Here is a 16,111-nt window from a genome sequence, read left to right as displayed (position 1 = left end):
GACCTAGGACCTAGCTCAGCTTCTGATGCATAGTAACCATTTCATAAATGCTTGTTTTTCGGGGTTCCTTCCTTAAAAAGACAGTGAAAATTAGAGGAATGTACTCTAAAAGTAACACTTTTTCTTATGAATACCCAGTTGGTACAGGAAATATTCATTCAGTCCCCAGATGCTTACAACCTCTCCCCTCTCCCTGTAGGAATCAGCCTAAAGATGCTTTCTCTTTGGAGACTCACTCTCTTGTGTGGCCTGCTCATCGGCCCCTCCTGCTGCCTGCTAGATTCCATCAAGCTTTTGCCAGGTTTGTTAACTAAGGACGTGGACAATGTAAAAACCAAGCTTCAAGGTGAGTCAATAGAAGTGACAGGTAATGGCACAGGGTAGACAACTCTATCCACCACATCCCATGGCTCCAATTCTAGCAGGTGCCATCAGCTGAAGGATGATGCTTGCTTATGTGCAACCCAATCACCAGATTTTCTAAGGCATAGTTCTCCCTACTCCATACCTTTTCATTGACTAACCTCTATGCCTAGAATGCTCTACCTACTAATCTGTGTCTCCTGGCTTCCTACTTTTCTTCAAAATTCAGTTCAAGGGGCAGCTAGGAGGTGCAGGGGATAGATCACCAGCCCTGAAGTCAGGAGGACCTGAGTTCAAATCTGACCTCAGACACTTAACACTTCTAGTTGTGTGACTCTGGACAACTTACTTAACCCCAATTGCCTCAGCAAAAAAACCCTAAAGCTTAGTTCAAGTCCTATCTTTAGGTTTTTCCTGGGGTCAACCAGATGCTAGTGCCTTCTATTTGTGATTGTCTTTCATCTACTCTATATATCTTGTCCAAAATTATTTTCATGTTATCTTTTTCTTTAAAATGTGAGTCCCCTAAGAGAGGGCTTGTGTTTTTGTTTTTCTTTTTATCCCCAGCCCTTAAAATAGTTCCTAGCATATAGTAAGCACTTAACAAATGCTTGTCAATTAATGAAAAGAATGGTAGACACATCCAATTTTAGAAAGGAAAAGATGTAATCAAGAGTGTGCTGGAATTGTCTCAATTGCAACTCCTTTTTTCCAATTATATTTTATTTTTCCAAGTACACTCAAATATAGTATCCAACAATGCATTTTTGTAAGCCTTTGTGCTCTAAATTTTTCTCTATTCATTCCACCATCCCTTCCTCCTCAAGACAGCAAACAATCTGATATAGGTTAAATACTTGCAATTTTCTTAAACATTTTTTCATATTTGCCATGCTATATGAGAAAAACCAGATCAAAAGAAAATAAAAACATGAGAAAGATAAAAAACCAGACAAACAAACAAACAAAAACCCCCAGAAATGTGAAAATACTATTCTTTGATCCACATTTAGTCTCCATGGTTCTCTCTCTGGAAGAGAATGGCATTTTCCCCTCCAAGTCTATTAGAATTGAAAGACAACTCTTAATTTATTAGTGTGACTCAGAAATCTGCATATCATACAGACCAGGACTTGATTGATTGCTTTGCTGATGATCTGAAGTAAGAATGCAATAGAGAAAACTTTAATACTGCAGATTAAACATAATAATATTGAACTTACATTTTCTCTAGTTTTCATAGGAAATTGAGGTCTGGCCCAGCTGGATGGCACAGTGGATAGACAAACCAGATCTAGAGTCAAGAAGGTCTGAATTCAAACCCATCCTCAGACACTTACTAGCTGTGTGATCCTACATAAGTCACTTATCTGTTTCAGTTTCCTCTTCTGTAAAATGAACTGGAAAAAGTGAATCATTCCAGTATCTTTGCCAAGTAACAGCAAAAACAATAAACTTTCCAAATCCAAATGGGAACTCAACAACAACAAATTAAGGTCTAGAGAGTCCAAGTTACTTGCCAACACCATCCAGGTAATAAGTGATAGAGGAAGGATTCCTCCAGTTCTAATGCTCTTTCCATTACAATGGAAACAAATTGTTGTTGTTCATCTGTGTCTGATTGTTTTTGCAAAGATCTGGGAGCAGTTTGCCATTTCCTTCTCCAGCTCATTTTACAGATGACAAAACGGAAGCAAACAAGGTTAAGTGACTTCTCTAGGAGCACACAAGTAGGAAGTGTCTGAGGCAGGATTTTAACCCAGAAAGAAAAGTTTCTTCACTCCAGGCTTGGTGCTCTGTTTAGATGCCACCCAGATACCCTGACATTGCCTGCTCATACATTTGCAATGATTGATAATGATGAGGAGAAACTGAGGCTCTAAGCTGAGATGGATCAGCTACTTTTCTGGTTGTCTGATTACCTCTCTCTCCTTCTCCAAAGTACCAAACAGTGGGTCCGGTTAGCAAATAATTCACTACTCTATGCTGTGTTAAAACAAAGTCTTTATTGATAATAAAGGAATAGGCAGGCATTTTCCTGACTGGGAATGATAGTAAAGGGATAGAGGGAATGCCAGAACAAAAGTTGGTGGGCACAAGGCAAGGAGACCAAGTGCAAGAAATAGAATTTTAGAGATTCATTTTATACATAATCAGGGCCATAAAACAAAGTTTATATAGAGATGTTATCCAAGAGGTTCCAGAGAGATTTGTAAATAAGACAAGAATTCCTAAAATTCGATTCATTATTTGTCTCAAGTTATCTCTTTTAACCTTTCCTAAGACAGGAATTTCCTATTAATTATTTGTATCTTGGACTATCTCTTTTAACCTCATCAATACTCTTGTTCCCAGTTTCCAATATAGTCGAGCAAATCCCAGTTCCTTTTCTAAAAAATGTGTGAACTCTTTAAGTATTTTCAATTGCCTTTAATTTCTACACACTTCTGAAACATTCATTTCTCTATCCGTTTCTTCTATCAAGGCAGAAAATTCTTTCAATTTCTCTAATCTGAGTCTCTTGGAGTAACCTGCCTCTAATTTCTCCACTGCTCTCTCTTTATAATTTGCTCCTTCCTACATGCTAGGTGGTTGTTGTTCAATAACTATTTATTGATTATTTAATTGTTTTTATTGGCAGTGCTTGGTTATGACCTTTTGGACGAACTGAAGAAAATTGAGCACCCCATAGGACAAATTGTGGAGTCTCTCTTCCAAAGTATTGAGAATCTTACTGGAAAAGCTCGTGATGCTTTCATCTCCAAAGTTATAGCATTCGTGGGGTGAGTTTGGGCCCTTTAGACTTAATGGAATCCTTGTAGAAAGAGAATCCAGGTGGGGGTGATAAGGTTTGAGACTACTCTATCTCCTCATAGATTCTACCACAATAGTTTCCATCTCACTTCAATCCCCAGAAACTTCAAGAAAGATGGATATAAATATGGGATAGAGAATGTAGTAGAAGTTAAGGAAATTATAGAAAACCAGAGGCTAAGGCTTGGGGCAGCTAGATGGTACAGTAGATATAGTGCTAGGACTGAAATCAGGAAGACTCATCTTCCTGAGTTCAAACTTGACCTCAGATATTGCCTAGCTGTGTGACCCTGGACAAGTCACTTAACTCTGTCTGCCTCAGTTTCCTCATTTATAAGATGATCTGGTGGCAAACCAGTCCCGTATCTTTCCAAGAAAACTCCAAATTGGGTCACAAAGAGTCAGACACGACCTTTTTAATTTATAAATTTTTTATTATATACAATTATGGTTTTGGACTAGACTTTGACCTTTTTTGAGTGATGGACACTAGTGGCAGCCTTTTCAGAATTATAGCTTTAATGAGCTAAATAAAATACACAAAATTAAAAAGGAAATCAATTATAATGAAATAATTATGAAAACCCCTCAAAAAATTCACCTTGTTGATAATTGAGTGTTTCTAGTTCTGAGATTTGATACTCTTTCTTCTGTCTCATGTTGTTTCTTTGTCTTCAAATCCTTGTCGCAGAAAAGAATGACATGTAATGATTTCCTTGGTGTCTGTGTAGGTTAAAGATTGAGGACATAGTATATCTGAACATCAAACCTGAATTGAGTGCTGATGGCAACAGTCTCCTGCTCAGACTGCCTGTTAATGCAGCAGTTACCTTAAAACTGTGAGTGTACATTGGGAAACAGGAGACTTCCTGGGTGACGGCACTGTGGAGTCCTGGTTTGGGGTTAGAGAATGCAAGAACTTTAGTTGAGGACCTTGTTTTGTTTCTAACTTATTTGTCATTTTATGTCAATGGTTTCTTGTCTCTGGGGCTTAGTCTTCCTCCTAAAGTGAGGGTACTGAAGTAGGCTGGCTTCTTAGATGCCTCCCAGATGAATATTCAGTCAAATTTGGGCCTTTCCTTTAAATTGGTCTCATTCATTCTAGTTATAAGTGAGGACCCCCTCATAATTACTACTGCTAGGAAATATTTCAATGTGAACTATCATTATCCCATGAAAAAGGGATAGATAATGTAATTTCTGGGTAATGTAAACTACTGGTTAAGGGAAATATGGATGAGCACAATGGGAAACTGATATAAATAATATAAACTTGTGGGTAAAGGAAATATTTCTTCTCTCTGTAATCAGGAGGTCAGATCAGGTAGCCTTCAGGAGACTTCCTATCTTTGATATTTTATGAGATTAGGCCCCTATCAAAAACTAGCCTCATTTGCCTTGATTAAAATTAATAGCGTAAACTTTTTATGCAAATGTGGAGCATGAGTCCCCTTAAAATGTTGTATGGCATTATGTACTGTTAAAAGAAGCCTCAATTATAATCAAAGCAAATAAAACCAGTTTTTGATGAGGACCACCTAATCCAACCCCTTGATTTTAGAGAGAAGGATCATGTTCTAAGGGAAATTTATGAATGCACATAATGATGTGGTTATATAAACTTATGGGTGAGGAAAGAATGTAGAAGATATAAACCTGTGGGTTCTGTGTCTAAATAATTGTATTTTTTCCCCCAGAAATCCTTTAGCTTCAGATCTTATCAAAGCACAGGTTAATCTGGATGTCGTTATACAACTCAAAATTGTGACTGATGACAGGACTGGTCTTCTCAGTGTGACCCTTGGAGAATGTTTAGTTGACCAAAACACTATAAAGATATCTATTTTGAATAGGTGAGCATTATTTTTGATTTGTTTGGTTTTGTTTCTGTCATTTGGGGTTAAAGTAGAAGAGGAACAGAGCCTTGTTCATAAGTTTTCGGTTCTATTTGTTTCTTATTCTTCCATCCCCAACACTAATCTTAGTTTCTACCCCTTCTGGGTCTTAGTTTTTTTTTTTTTTTTTGATAGAGCAGATTTTGATGGGAGAAGGGAAGAGTAAGGAGTGAAGAGAATGATATAGAACAGAGACGCCAGGGTACTAGGCAGTGACCTCGCCATCCTGCCATGCCATGTGACTCTGACCAGTATGAATTCACTTTGCCTCATTCCCCTCCTTGTAAAATCAAGATGGGGTTTGCTTCCCTCCAAAGCTAATGTGAAACTCAAGGAAGATCCTACATGAAGAAAGACAAGTGAGAGAGTTCAGCAAATTTAATGGCATGGGATGTAATTGCTAACTGCTCAAGGTCCTGTTTAAGATGTGTGATGGCTCTGGATGCTCCGGTCCATTTAACATCTGTGGTTCTGACATCTCTCTTTAAAAGTTCATTTGTATTGCTTTGTAATTTGTATTGCTAACAACCTTCTTAGAGGCCTTCAGTCAATGGACTTTTTGGCATCAGGTGTGCCCTTGGGTATATTCAATGGATGGCCCCTAACACTGTTATGTCTCACTCTCTCTTTTTATTAGTTCTGTAAGTCTGATGGCTAATATATTGGAGAAGTTAGATGGTGTTCTAAAGAATTTATTGCCTTCTCTAATGCAGAAACAGGTAGGTCCTGAGTATTTTCTTCTGGATATTAAATTCAATAAACATTTTACTAACTGCTAATACCAGGAACCTTATGGCCTATGGTAGATACAGAGATAAAAAATGGCATGGTCCATTTCATCAAGGAATTTACAAGCTATTAGGTAGATGAGATGTGACATGCATATATCTTTCTATCATCTATATATCTAAATATATTTCTATCTTTCTACCACTGTGATAAGAGGTAAAGAAGGGAATTTTGGACAGGTAGAAGGTAAAGATCAATTTTACCTGAAATGGTGTTGGAAGGAAAAGTATAATATTTGTACATATTTAATCTAACTAAGATTACTTCTTGTTTTGGGGAGGGGGTAGGTAAGGGTGGGAGGGAATAAAATTTAGAACAAAAAGTTTTATAAAAATGAATGTTGAAAACTATCTTTACATATATCTGGAAAAATAAAATATTACTAAAATACTATCTAGACATAGAGAACAGCCTTTATAATTTAAGAGGCTGAAGAAAGCAGGAATAGCATTGGGTTGAACAACATCTGTTGTTGTTTGTCCCTCATTCTTGAAGACCATGACATCAGGCGAATTGGATTTAAATAAGGGAGGGTGAGCAAGGTCACCTGCCTCATTTTCCCTTCCAGAGCCATCTTGGTTCAATAGCCAGCTATAAATCAGGATGACTGGAGATGGCCCTGAATGCAATGGAAGACGGTGGTCTTTTTAAGCTAAAGTCTTCCATAGGTGTCAGTTTAACTGAGGCCACACCCGTTCACAGATTGAGGCTAGCTAGAAATTGAGGCAAATAATCTCCTCTTTCATCTAGTCAAATATATATATATAAAAGGGGAAGATCCTCAAGTATGTGTAGTACATATATCCCTTCCACATCCCTTTCCTATCATGGTTTTGACATATCACAGGGTTGCATAGGAAATTAAAAGGGAATTTTTTTGGGGAATTTTACAGAAACCACAAAAACCTGCAAATAATACAAATAATCTCAGTCACTCAGAAATGGATAAAATATATGTACATATTGTATAGTATTAACATATCTGTTAATATATATGTCTTTTAATAGTATAATAATTTAGACTTTTATTATATATAAAGAGAGAGCAAACAAATTTTGTGTGGACTTTCCAGATAATGGGGATGCTTCTAACCCCATTGATGGGGAAGGGATAACCATATATCAGAAAGAGTACCGTTAGTTAAGGCTGTTCAAATAGATTGTAACCAGACTGAGGCTGTACTAGAGAAGGAAATAGCAAAATATCTCTGCCAAGAAAACTTCAGATGGAGTCATGAAAAGACAGACATGAATAAAATGACTGAACAACAACTAATAGGAAATCCCTGGAACTTTTGAGAAGGGGAGTGTCATGATTAGGGTGATACATTATGAAGATCACTCTCAGAAGGTGAACAGAATGGACAAGTGAAGGGAAAGCCTGCAGGCAAGAATATGAACTCAGAGAGTTTGCCATTGATCATGTGAGCAGAAATGATGAGGAGTTGAAGTTAGAGGATAATAACGAGAGTGCAGAGGTGGGAATGGATGAAAGATATACTGTGGATAAAAACAGGACAGGATTTTCTAGGGTATGCAGGGGAGAAAGAGAGGCTGGAGCCAAGAATGACTTTATGGTATAAGTCTGGGAGATTAGGAAAATGGTGGTCCTTCAGAGATATCAGCATGACCCTTTGCTTTTGCTTAGTTGTTTGCTATCAAGTCCAACTCTTTGTGATTCTATTTGGGGTTTTCTTGACAAAGGTATAGGAGTCATGTGCTAGTTCCTTCTCCAGCTCATTTTATAGATGAGGGACTGAGGCAGTTAGGATTAAGTGATTTGCTCAGGATCACACCCTAGTAAGACTAGATTTGAATGTGGGAAATGAGTGTTCTTGACTTCAGGACTGGTGCTCCACTGTATTACTAGCATTCTCCTTTAGGAGTTGCTATTCTTGTACCCTTTGCCAAGGAAAGGCTAGCCCACCATGTAGTCTGTGTATATTTTTCTTTCAGGCATGATGAATGTCTTATGCTCCCAACAATCTTATCATGTAGGACTCAAGGGCTGCTTCTCCATACTGCTTTGAAATTATCCCTGTTATAGATGCTACCTGCTACTCTCACTTTTTTTTTTTTTTCTGAAAATGACAATATCTGCAGGTCACTCCAAAGCCTTAGGCGAGGAACAGAATTGTTCTCACTTAAGGTAGTTTAAGGTCTTGTGTCTTATCCACTGTGCATATGTATATAATACATATACCTGCAAATACATATAAATACACATATGTACATTGGATTTTAAATCTGAAGAGCTTGGTTCAGAAATGAAATCTGAGCCTTATTATCTGGTAACTCAAGACTAGTTCCTTTACATTTTCTTTATAAAATCTGTATAAAAATTCTTGTACTATCTCAAAGATGGTTTGAAGGATAATGCTTAGTCAACTTAGTCAACTACAAGCAAATATGCTTTTATAAAACCCATCAAATTATTATGGTCATTATAATTACTTTCTGCCCATATATACTACTCACCATATGTTCTGCCTCGTAGGTCTGTCCTCTTTTGGGGAGCTATGCAAACCTCCTGGATGTCCAGAAAGTTCAGGATTTGATAAGTAAGTTGCAGTCTTGTTATTTTTCTTGTCCTTTTGTAAAGCTCTGATCAGAGATGGTAGAAGCCAAATACTGAAGTTCACTTTAGCTTGTCTCTGTCCTCTTTCCCATAAAAGTCTGGTCAATCATTCTCACTGTGCTGCTATAGCGTCACCAGTTATCAAAAACCAGGCTAAAGTGTTGATAATGTAATGGGACAATTTGGGAGGTTGAGGCTCAAAGTGTGGGAATTGCCATTTGTATTTGGTGGTTTTAGCTGAAATATTCATGATATGAGGATGGGTGAATTCAGTGTTTGATGAAGAAAGGAAGGAAAGATGAAAAGAAGGAAGTTATTAAGAAAGAAAGAAAGGAAGGAAAAAAGAAGAAAAAGGGACAGATGGAAGGAAGGTGGGAAAATAGATTTGGAATGTAGAGAGTGATGATGGACATAGAAAATCCCATTTTTAGCTATGCATTTTGAGTTTGTTGGGGGTGGCACAGACTCTGTGGGGCATAGATTCCATCCTGTGTCAGTTAGCCCCGTGCTATTTCATGTGAGATTTCAGTAGCCCCAACCTTGGCCAAAAACACATCCCTAACTACTGTTTTGTTAAATGGTAGTAATAATGATTCTTTTATCTGTAGTACTTGAAGATTTATCAAAATGCACTGTTAGAATCTCTTTATGGGTATCAGGAGTTGAACCAGATGGTAGTTTTGTTCTATTTATATCTAACTTCTGTAATCCTATTTCTTCCTTGCCTGTATTTAGTGAGAGAGAGAGAGAGGGAAAGAGAGGGAGAGAGACATATAACCTATTTTACAAATGATTAAATTAAGAAAAAGAGAGTTGGGTCTCTTGCTCAGGTTCATATAACTTGTCAGCATTGGTGATGATATTTGAACCTAAGCCTCTTCTGACTCTCGGGCCCTCCATCATCTAGTCCTCTCTCCACTCCACAATACACTTCTTTAGGATGAGGTGTGGATTTGAAATAAGAAATTCTGGGTTAAAATCCCAGTCTTGCAACTGTGTGTCCTTAAGCAAGACTGTTCCTTGGGACTCAATTTCTTTATATATGAAAATAGTGGGCTGATCCCTCTGGCTCCAAACCCTATGTTGGCAAATATAATTTTGTCCTCATTAGAATATTAGCAATTAAACTAGGGTGTTATCTGTTACCAGTTATATGAGAGCCCTTTCTATTTGGGTCAAAACATATAGGCATTTCTTATTAGATGAAAATTGGTCCCTTACTATTCTTAAATGACTCATGGGATTGTAGTCTGAATGCTCCAGTAAGGAGCAAATGAGAGTCAGAGCTAGATAACTGGCTGCCTCCTGTTTCCATCTCCTTTTTCCTGCATCTCCACTACCCTTGGTGATTTTTCTTCAGACTCATAATGTCTAGATATTGGCTCCAATGAAGCTGATAATTCTAGGACTGAATTGTAACTGGGGCAATGTAATCAGGTAATGTTTCTCAGGACAGTGAAATTTAGACTGTACGTGTAGTGAGACAATGAAGAGAAACAAATGAACTTAGAACCCACTTAGCAAGAATAAAGACTTAAAACAGGAAGCTACAAGACTGATCACATTCCACTGAAGCTCTCCCTGGCCCATCTCTATCTAATCCTTTCTCTGAGTGCCAGTCTCCTCAATATCCCACTATGTCCATCTTTCACTAGAGTAGCCCAATGGCTAAGAGTCTGTCCTCCTCTCAGATGATTTTTGTCTTTAAAAGTTTTCTTAAGGGAGTGGTTTCTAATGTCAGAGAATTTGATCTACATTCTGTGTTTTCTTTTAGACCAACTTAAAACTCAGAATCCTGTGGAGGCCCAAGCCATTTTACGGTGATGAGTCCCCCAATCTAACCCACCTAACAAGTAAGAATACTTTACTTTCTTCACAAAATCCTGAAGAAGAAAGTCCCTTCCTCTCAAGGAACCACAGTCTTCATCTCTCATCACAGTGGTGGTCAGAATTTCTGGCTAGTTGGTCCCATAGTTAGAGCAAATGAGGCCAGGGTTCCATTTTATTATGAATCCATTAGCGTTTTTATTTCACAGTTATAGAATGAGCCTTAATCCTAGTCACAGACCGATTTCTGTCTTTGGCCACAGGTCTTACCCTAATCTTTGCTATAGGCTAAACCTCAAATTTGGTTATAGACTGAGTAAGGAACCCAGGAAAAAAATTAGTTTTTTAACTCAGCCACAACATAATTCCTGAATCTGAGCCTTCTTTGAATACAGGCAATGGACATAAATTGAAGATTTGAATTTAGGCACAAATAGATTACCAAGCCCATACACAGATTAGGATGTGATGGCAATGTTAACATTATTGTGAAATATCTTTTTTCTTTCTTTCTCATTACAGGTTCATGTTCTCTTATCTTTGATGAGCTCTCTTATAATCTAGTCCATGGATGAGATGTCTTTGAAATCACTTAGTTTAAACTGAGGTTTGGATTTAGTAATCCATGTGTCTGTTGCTGGGTATCCTCAGGGACTATCTCCTTCTATTCTGTTTCTTAAATTGGAATTCTCTTTGAGAATGGTGGGTACTGTATTTGTTTTATTTCCCTGGCAATAAAAATAATTCTTTTCAATGAACCTCATCTGTGTCATCTTCTTGAATATGAGAACCAAAGTATAGATTTACCTGAAGGAGAAAGGCTCTTGGACTCAGAAGTATAGTGGAAGAACACCTAACTGGAAGTGGAGTAAGCCCACATTCATCCCTATCTTCTTATGAAACTGTGGACAATCCTTTTGGGCCTTAATTTCCCCATCTATAAAATGAAAGGTATTAGACTTATAATCATTAAATATAATTTCAGTTCTAAAATTCTGAAATTATTTGAAAGTTTCTTAAGTTCAACATCTAAAGAGAGAAATATGTGAGTTCCTACAAAAACTGGAATAGTTGTGGAGCAGATATAAACCAAACATATATTTTCATGGCCTGTGGGATAGAGCTTGAGTATGGTGAGGATGAGAAGGGAGGCTGGCTCTTATGATTTGTCATCTCATAAGGAAGACAGGAGCAGTATTAGATCCAGAAAAGGACTCCCATAGAAGGCAGGATTTAAAGTGAATCCTGAAGAATGGCAAGAAAATCAGGAGGTAGACGTATAAATGGAGAATATTCCAGGTGTGAGGGACAGGTATCATAAAGGCTCAGAGTCGAAACATGGAGTATTATTAAAAAATAATAGCTTTCTATTTTCAAAATAGTTTTAAACATTCTCCCTTGAAAATCTTGTGTTAGAAATTTTTCTTCCTCTCTTCCCCCCTTCCCCTAGACAACAAGTAAATCAAAATAGGGCTTAACATGTGTAATTTTTCTAAACAAATTTCCACATTTATCATGATGCACAAGAAAAATCAGATAAAAAAGTAAAGAAATGAGAAAAAAGCAAGCAAACAAAAACAAAAAGATGAAAATACTATGCTGTGATCCACATTCAGTCCCCATAATCCTCTCTCTGGATGTGGATGGCTCTCCATCACAAGTCTATTGGAATTGACCTGAATCACCTCATTGTCAAAAAGAGCCAAATTCATCAAAGTTGATTAACATATAGTCTTGTTGTTGCTGTATACAAAGTTCTCTTGGTTCTACTTATTTCATTTAGGATCAGTCTCTCCAAATTTTACTGGGATTGCCTTGGATCACTGAACCACTGAAGAGAACCAAATATTTCATAGTTGATCATTGCACATTCTTACCATTACTATGTACAATATATTTCTGGTTCTACTTGTTTTGTTCATTATAGGTTCATGTAAATCTTTCTAAAACTTTCTAAAATCAGATTGTTCACTTTTTATAGAACAATAATATCCCATTACCTTCATATACTACAACTTGTTTAGCCATTCCCCAATTGATGGGCATCTACTCATTTTCCAATATTTTGCCACAACAAAAAGAGATACAACAAACATTTTTGCACATATGGGGGCCTTTTCCCCCTTTTGTGTTTTCCAAGTAATGGCACTGCTGGGCCTTTTCCCCTTTTTGTGTTTTCCAAGTAATGGCACTGCTGGGCCTTTTCCCCCTTTTGTGTTTTCCAAGTAATGGCACTGCTGGGCCTTTTCCCCCTTTTGTGTTTTCCAAGTAATGGCACTGCTGGGCCTTTTCCCCCTTTTGTGTTTTCCAAGTAATGGCACTGCTGGGTCTCCGTCTCTCTCCTCCGTCTGTCTCCGTCTCTCTCCTCCGTCTCTCTCCATCTCTCTCCTCCGTCTCTCTCCGTCTCTCTCCTCCGTCTCTCTCCTCCGTCTCTCTCCTCCGTCTCTCTCTCTCTCTCTCTCTCTCTCTCTCTCTCTCTCTCTCTCTCTCTCTCTCTCTCTCTCTCCGTCTCTCTCTCTCTCTCGTCTCCGTCTCTCTCTCTCTCTCTCTCTCTCTCTCTCTCTCTCTCTCTCTCTCTCTCTCTCTCTCTCTCTCTCTCTCTCTCTCCCCGTCTCTCTCTCTCTCTCTCTCTCTCTCTGTCTCTCTCCCTCTTGTTGAGGCAATTGTAGTTAAGTGATTTTCTCAGGGTCACACAGCTAGGAAGTGTTTAATATCTGAGGCCAGATTTGAACTCAGGTCCTCCTGATTTCAGGGCTGGTGCTCTATCCACTGCACCACTTAGCTTCCTCTGGAATATCATTTTTAAAAAACATTGAGAGCTCTGAGAGATTCAAGGAGAAGATGCTCTTTCCAATCCTAGGCTAATGATGTCTGCCTTTATGGGGAAAAGAGGAAAACACTGTAGCGCTCCAGCTAAAAGAATGTTGCCAAAACCTATCTGAGACAAATAGATTGCATTTCATTTAGTAGACTTTTAAATGTTTGCTAAATTGGATGAATGAAGTTAAACATGTTACTCTTAGAAGATAAAACCAGACTTAACTGAGGGAAGTCACAAAGATTTCTGCTTTATGTAAGGAAAAATGTCTTAAGTATGGACAATTCCCACAAGATGCAAATTTGACATTACATAAAGAATTCTGAAAGAAATTCATTCACATTCCAAAATCTACACCTAAGTGTATAGTACTATGATTTTTTTTTCTCTGCTTCTGCCCTTTAGCACTCTTTGACCTCCCACCCCTCTCCCTTCTAAAAATAAAAATTAAAAAAAAACACTTTAAAAGGCATTTTACTAGATCCTAGAAGCATTAAGAAGAAAAAAAGTTCACTCTTGAGAATCACAATTCTATTGGATGCATATAATATCCACTAATATGAAAAAAGAATGCAAATAAAATCATATCGAGGGAAGAGAATATTTGGGGTAGTGGGAGGAGGAAGGAGTTGATAATAGGAAGGCCCCATGTAGAAGGTTAGAAGATGAACTTTCTTTGAAGGAAGCTAGGATTTTTGTCTTTTGGAACATTGAAAGGTAACTATTAAATCTTATGTGATTCTGACTTGTTCCTTAGTACTTGAACTTTCTGTAAGGATTTTTAAATTTTCTTTTTTAATTTGAAATGTTTGAATTTTGACTTTATGGTCCTTGGAATTTTCATTTTCAAGTTTCTTTGAGAATATAATTGATGGATTCCTTCTATTTTTTACTTTACTTTCTGATTCTAAGAGATCTGATTAGTTTTCTTCATTATTTCATGAAATATGATGCCCAAGTTTTTTTTTTTTTTTGGTGTTTATGTGTGTGATGGTAGCAGTGGTGGTACTGGCATAGCTTTTAGACTGTAATACAATGATTCTAAAATGATCTCTCCTTGATCTATTTTTCAGGAGAATTGTTTCTGATATGAGACACTGTACATTATCTTGTATTTTTTGAATCTTTCATTTTAATATTTTTTATTAATCATGGAGTTATTAACTTCTGTTTGTTCCATTCTAATTTTTAGGAAGTGTGTTACTTGAATAAGTAATAAGTAAGTTTTTATTTCTTAGGCTAAGCTGTTAATTCTCTTTATGAGTCTCTCTCATATTATTTTTTTTTCTAACTTATTCCTCATCACTCTCATTTAATTTATAATTGAATTTCAATTAAAAAACCATCTTGTGTCATTTATTCTAAAAATTCTGATTGATCTTGTGGGCAAGCTGTTGTATTTTGGAAGTGTTCTTATCTTATTAGTTTGTGCCTTTAGTATCTCTGGTTTCACTATAACTCTCTGTTTTGCTTGTTTGTTTAATTCATTTTTTTTTTCAGTGATCTACTCTGGGCAACCCAGATCTATTCTGGACCTTGCTGGGAATTCTCAGGGTTGATCCTGCAATTATGGCTCCTATGAGAGAAGACAATTTATTCTGGATGGCAGCATGCTCATGGTTCTAGGCATAAAACAAGAAGTATTTATATTAGTGTCTTCCAAAATGGTATCGGTGGCTTTGGGAGAGAATGAGTGTCCTGTCACAGTAGGTTTTCAAAGAGTGACTATAACCACACTTTGGGGAGGTTGTGAAGGGAATTCCTATTCAGATACTGATTGGGTTTGGTGACCTCTTAAGTTCCTTTGACCTCTGAGACTTGATCATTTGAGTAGTTTTGGTCATAATAAGAAGGGGTTAGTAGGAGTATGATTGTCCCTTCTAGATACAGTATTGTGTCGTGAAAAGAGTATTGGAGAAGCAGATCCAGACTATAAGGTGGCAGGAAGCTGTACAATTGAGCTTCCCTCCACAGAATTCCTCCAAAGAGATCTAGTAAATGTAGTAGATGAAATCTGCATGGGGAAAGCCACAGTGAATTATTTGTTCAATTCATTTTAATAAAGGAGTCTGTAGACATAGAGGACAAGGCTGGCCAAAAGCATACCACACAGTACATCCTAGTACCAATGGAGAAGCCATACAGCAGGGCAAAAGGAACTCCCGGATTTATACTGTGGGGCAGTTGGCTTTTTTTTTTGAGAGTATTAATCCTGAGTAGAAAGGTAGTATACTGAAAAAGAAAGAAGTTCAGAAGCAAGCCCCAGCCTTATAGCTCAGACCCCAGGGGTAGAGCAGGGCCTCAGTTCTAGCAGTTTTCTAGCTGCTGGAGAAGTGGGCAAGTCCAACACTAGTCAGTGTTGCTCAGACTGTCAGGAACTTGCAAAGGTCAGACCTGGGGGGCAACAATTGTATTTTGGTCTCAATCAGATCATTTTAGGAGTACCAAAATTGCCTATGTTCCCTCTCTGTCTTGGACAAGTCCTCAAAATGTTGGACTAATACAACACTCAATACCCCAAGAAAGCAGCAATAGGGCAAGTCTACACTCCCTCCAGAAATAAGGTAGAGTGCAACCCTAATTTTAAATATAAAGTAAGGAAGTATGCTGGAAGAATGAAAAAAAAAAAACAAAAATAAATAAAAAGTCCACAAAGAGTTTTTATTGTAGCAAGAAAGCTCAAGATGCAAATCTAAAAGAGAATGAGTCTAAAACATTTGCAATCAGAACCTCAAAGAAAAGTACAATTCGGTATGTAATAAATAAATGAAGAGTTAAAATAAGAGTTAAAATATTTTTATAAATGAAATAAAAGCACTTGGGGAAAAATTTGAAAAGGAAAAGAACACTATGGAAGAAAGAATTGGAAAGGAATTAATAGCTTGCATACAATACAATGCAAGACGTACAAAACCTTGCCAAAGTAACAAAGTCCTTGAAATGAGAATGGACTAAATAGAAGAATCTACTAAGACTAAAAAATATTAATACAAAGTCAAAAGACTGAAAAAATTGAAGAAAATGTAA

At 37.3% G+C, this 16,111-nt stretch overlaps 1 protein-coding gene across 1 annotated transcript; it reads left to right on the top strand.

The window, feature by feature from the left end:
- The first annotated feature begins 212 nt into the window (after positions 1-212).
- Positions 213-10,970, top strand: LOC141553592 (BPI fold-containing family A member 2-like). The gene is made up of 8 exons (XM_074285163.1): positions 213-346; positions 3,005-3,146; positions 3,909-4,016; positions 4,875-5,030; positions 5,710-5,791; positions 8,359-8,422; positions 10,214-10,292; positions 10,789-10,970. Exons 1-7 carry the CDS (start codon positions 214-216, stop codon positions 10,261-10,263), a joined length of 735 nt encoding a protein of 244 aa, XP_074141264.1. The 5' UTR covers position 213; the 3' UTR covers positions 10,264-10,292; positions 10,789-10,970.
- Positions 10,971-16,111: the final 5,141 nt, after the last annotated feature.

This window comes from Sminthopsis crassicaudata, chromosome 2 (assembly GCF_048593235.1).
Source record: "Sminthopsis crassicaudata isolate SCR6 chromosome 2, ASM4859323v1, whole genome shotgun sequence".
Classification (NCBI taxonomy): domain Eukaryota; kingdom Metazoa; phylum Chordata; class Mammalia; order Dasyuromorphia; family Dasyuridae; genus Sminthopsis; species Sminthopsis crassicaudata.
The sequence above is the reverse complement of the archived record's forward strand: the minus strand, read 5'-3'. Positions and strand labels throughout refer to the sequence as shown.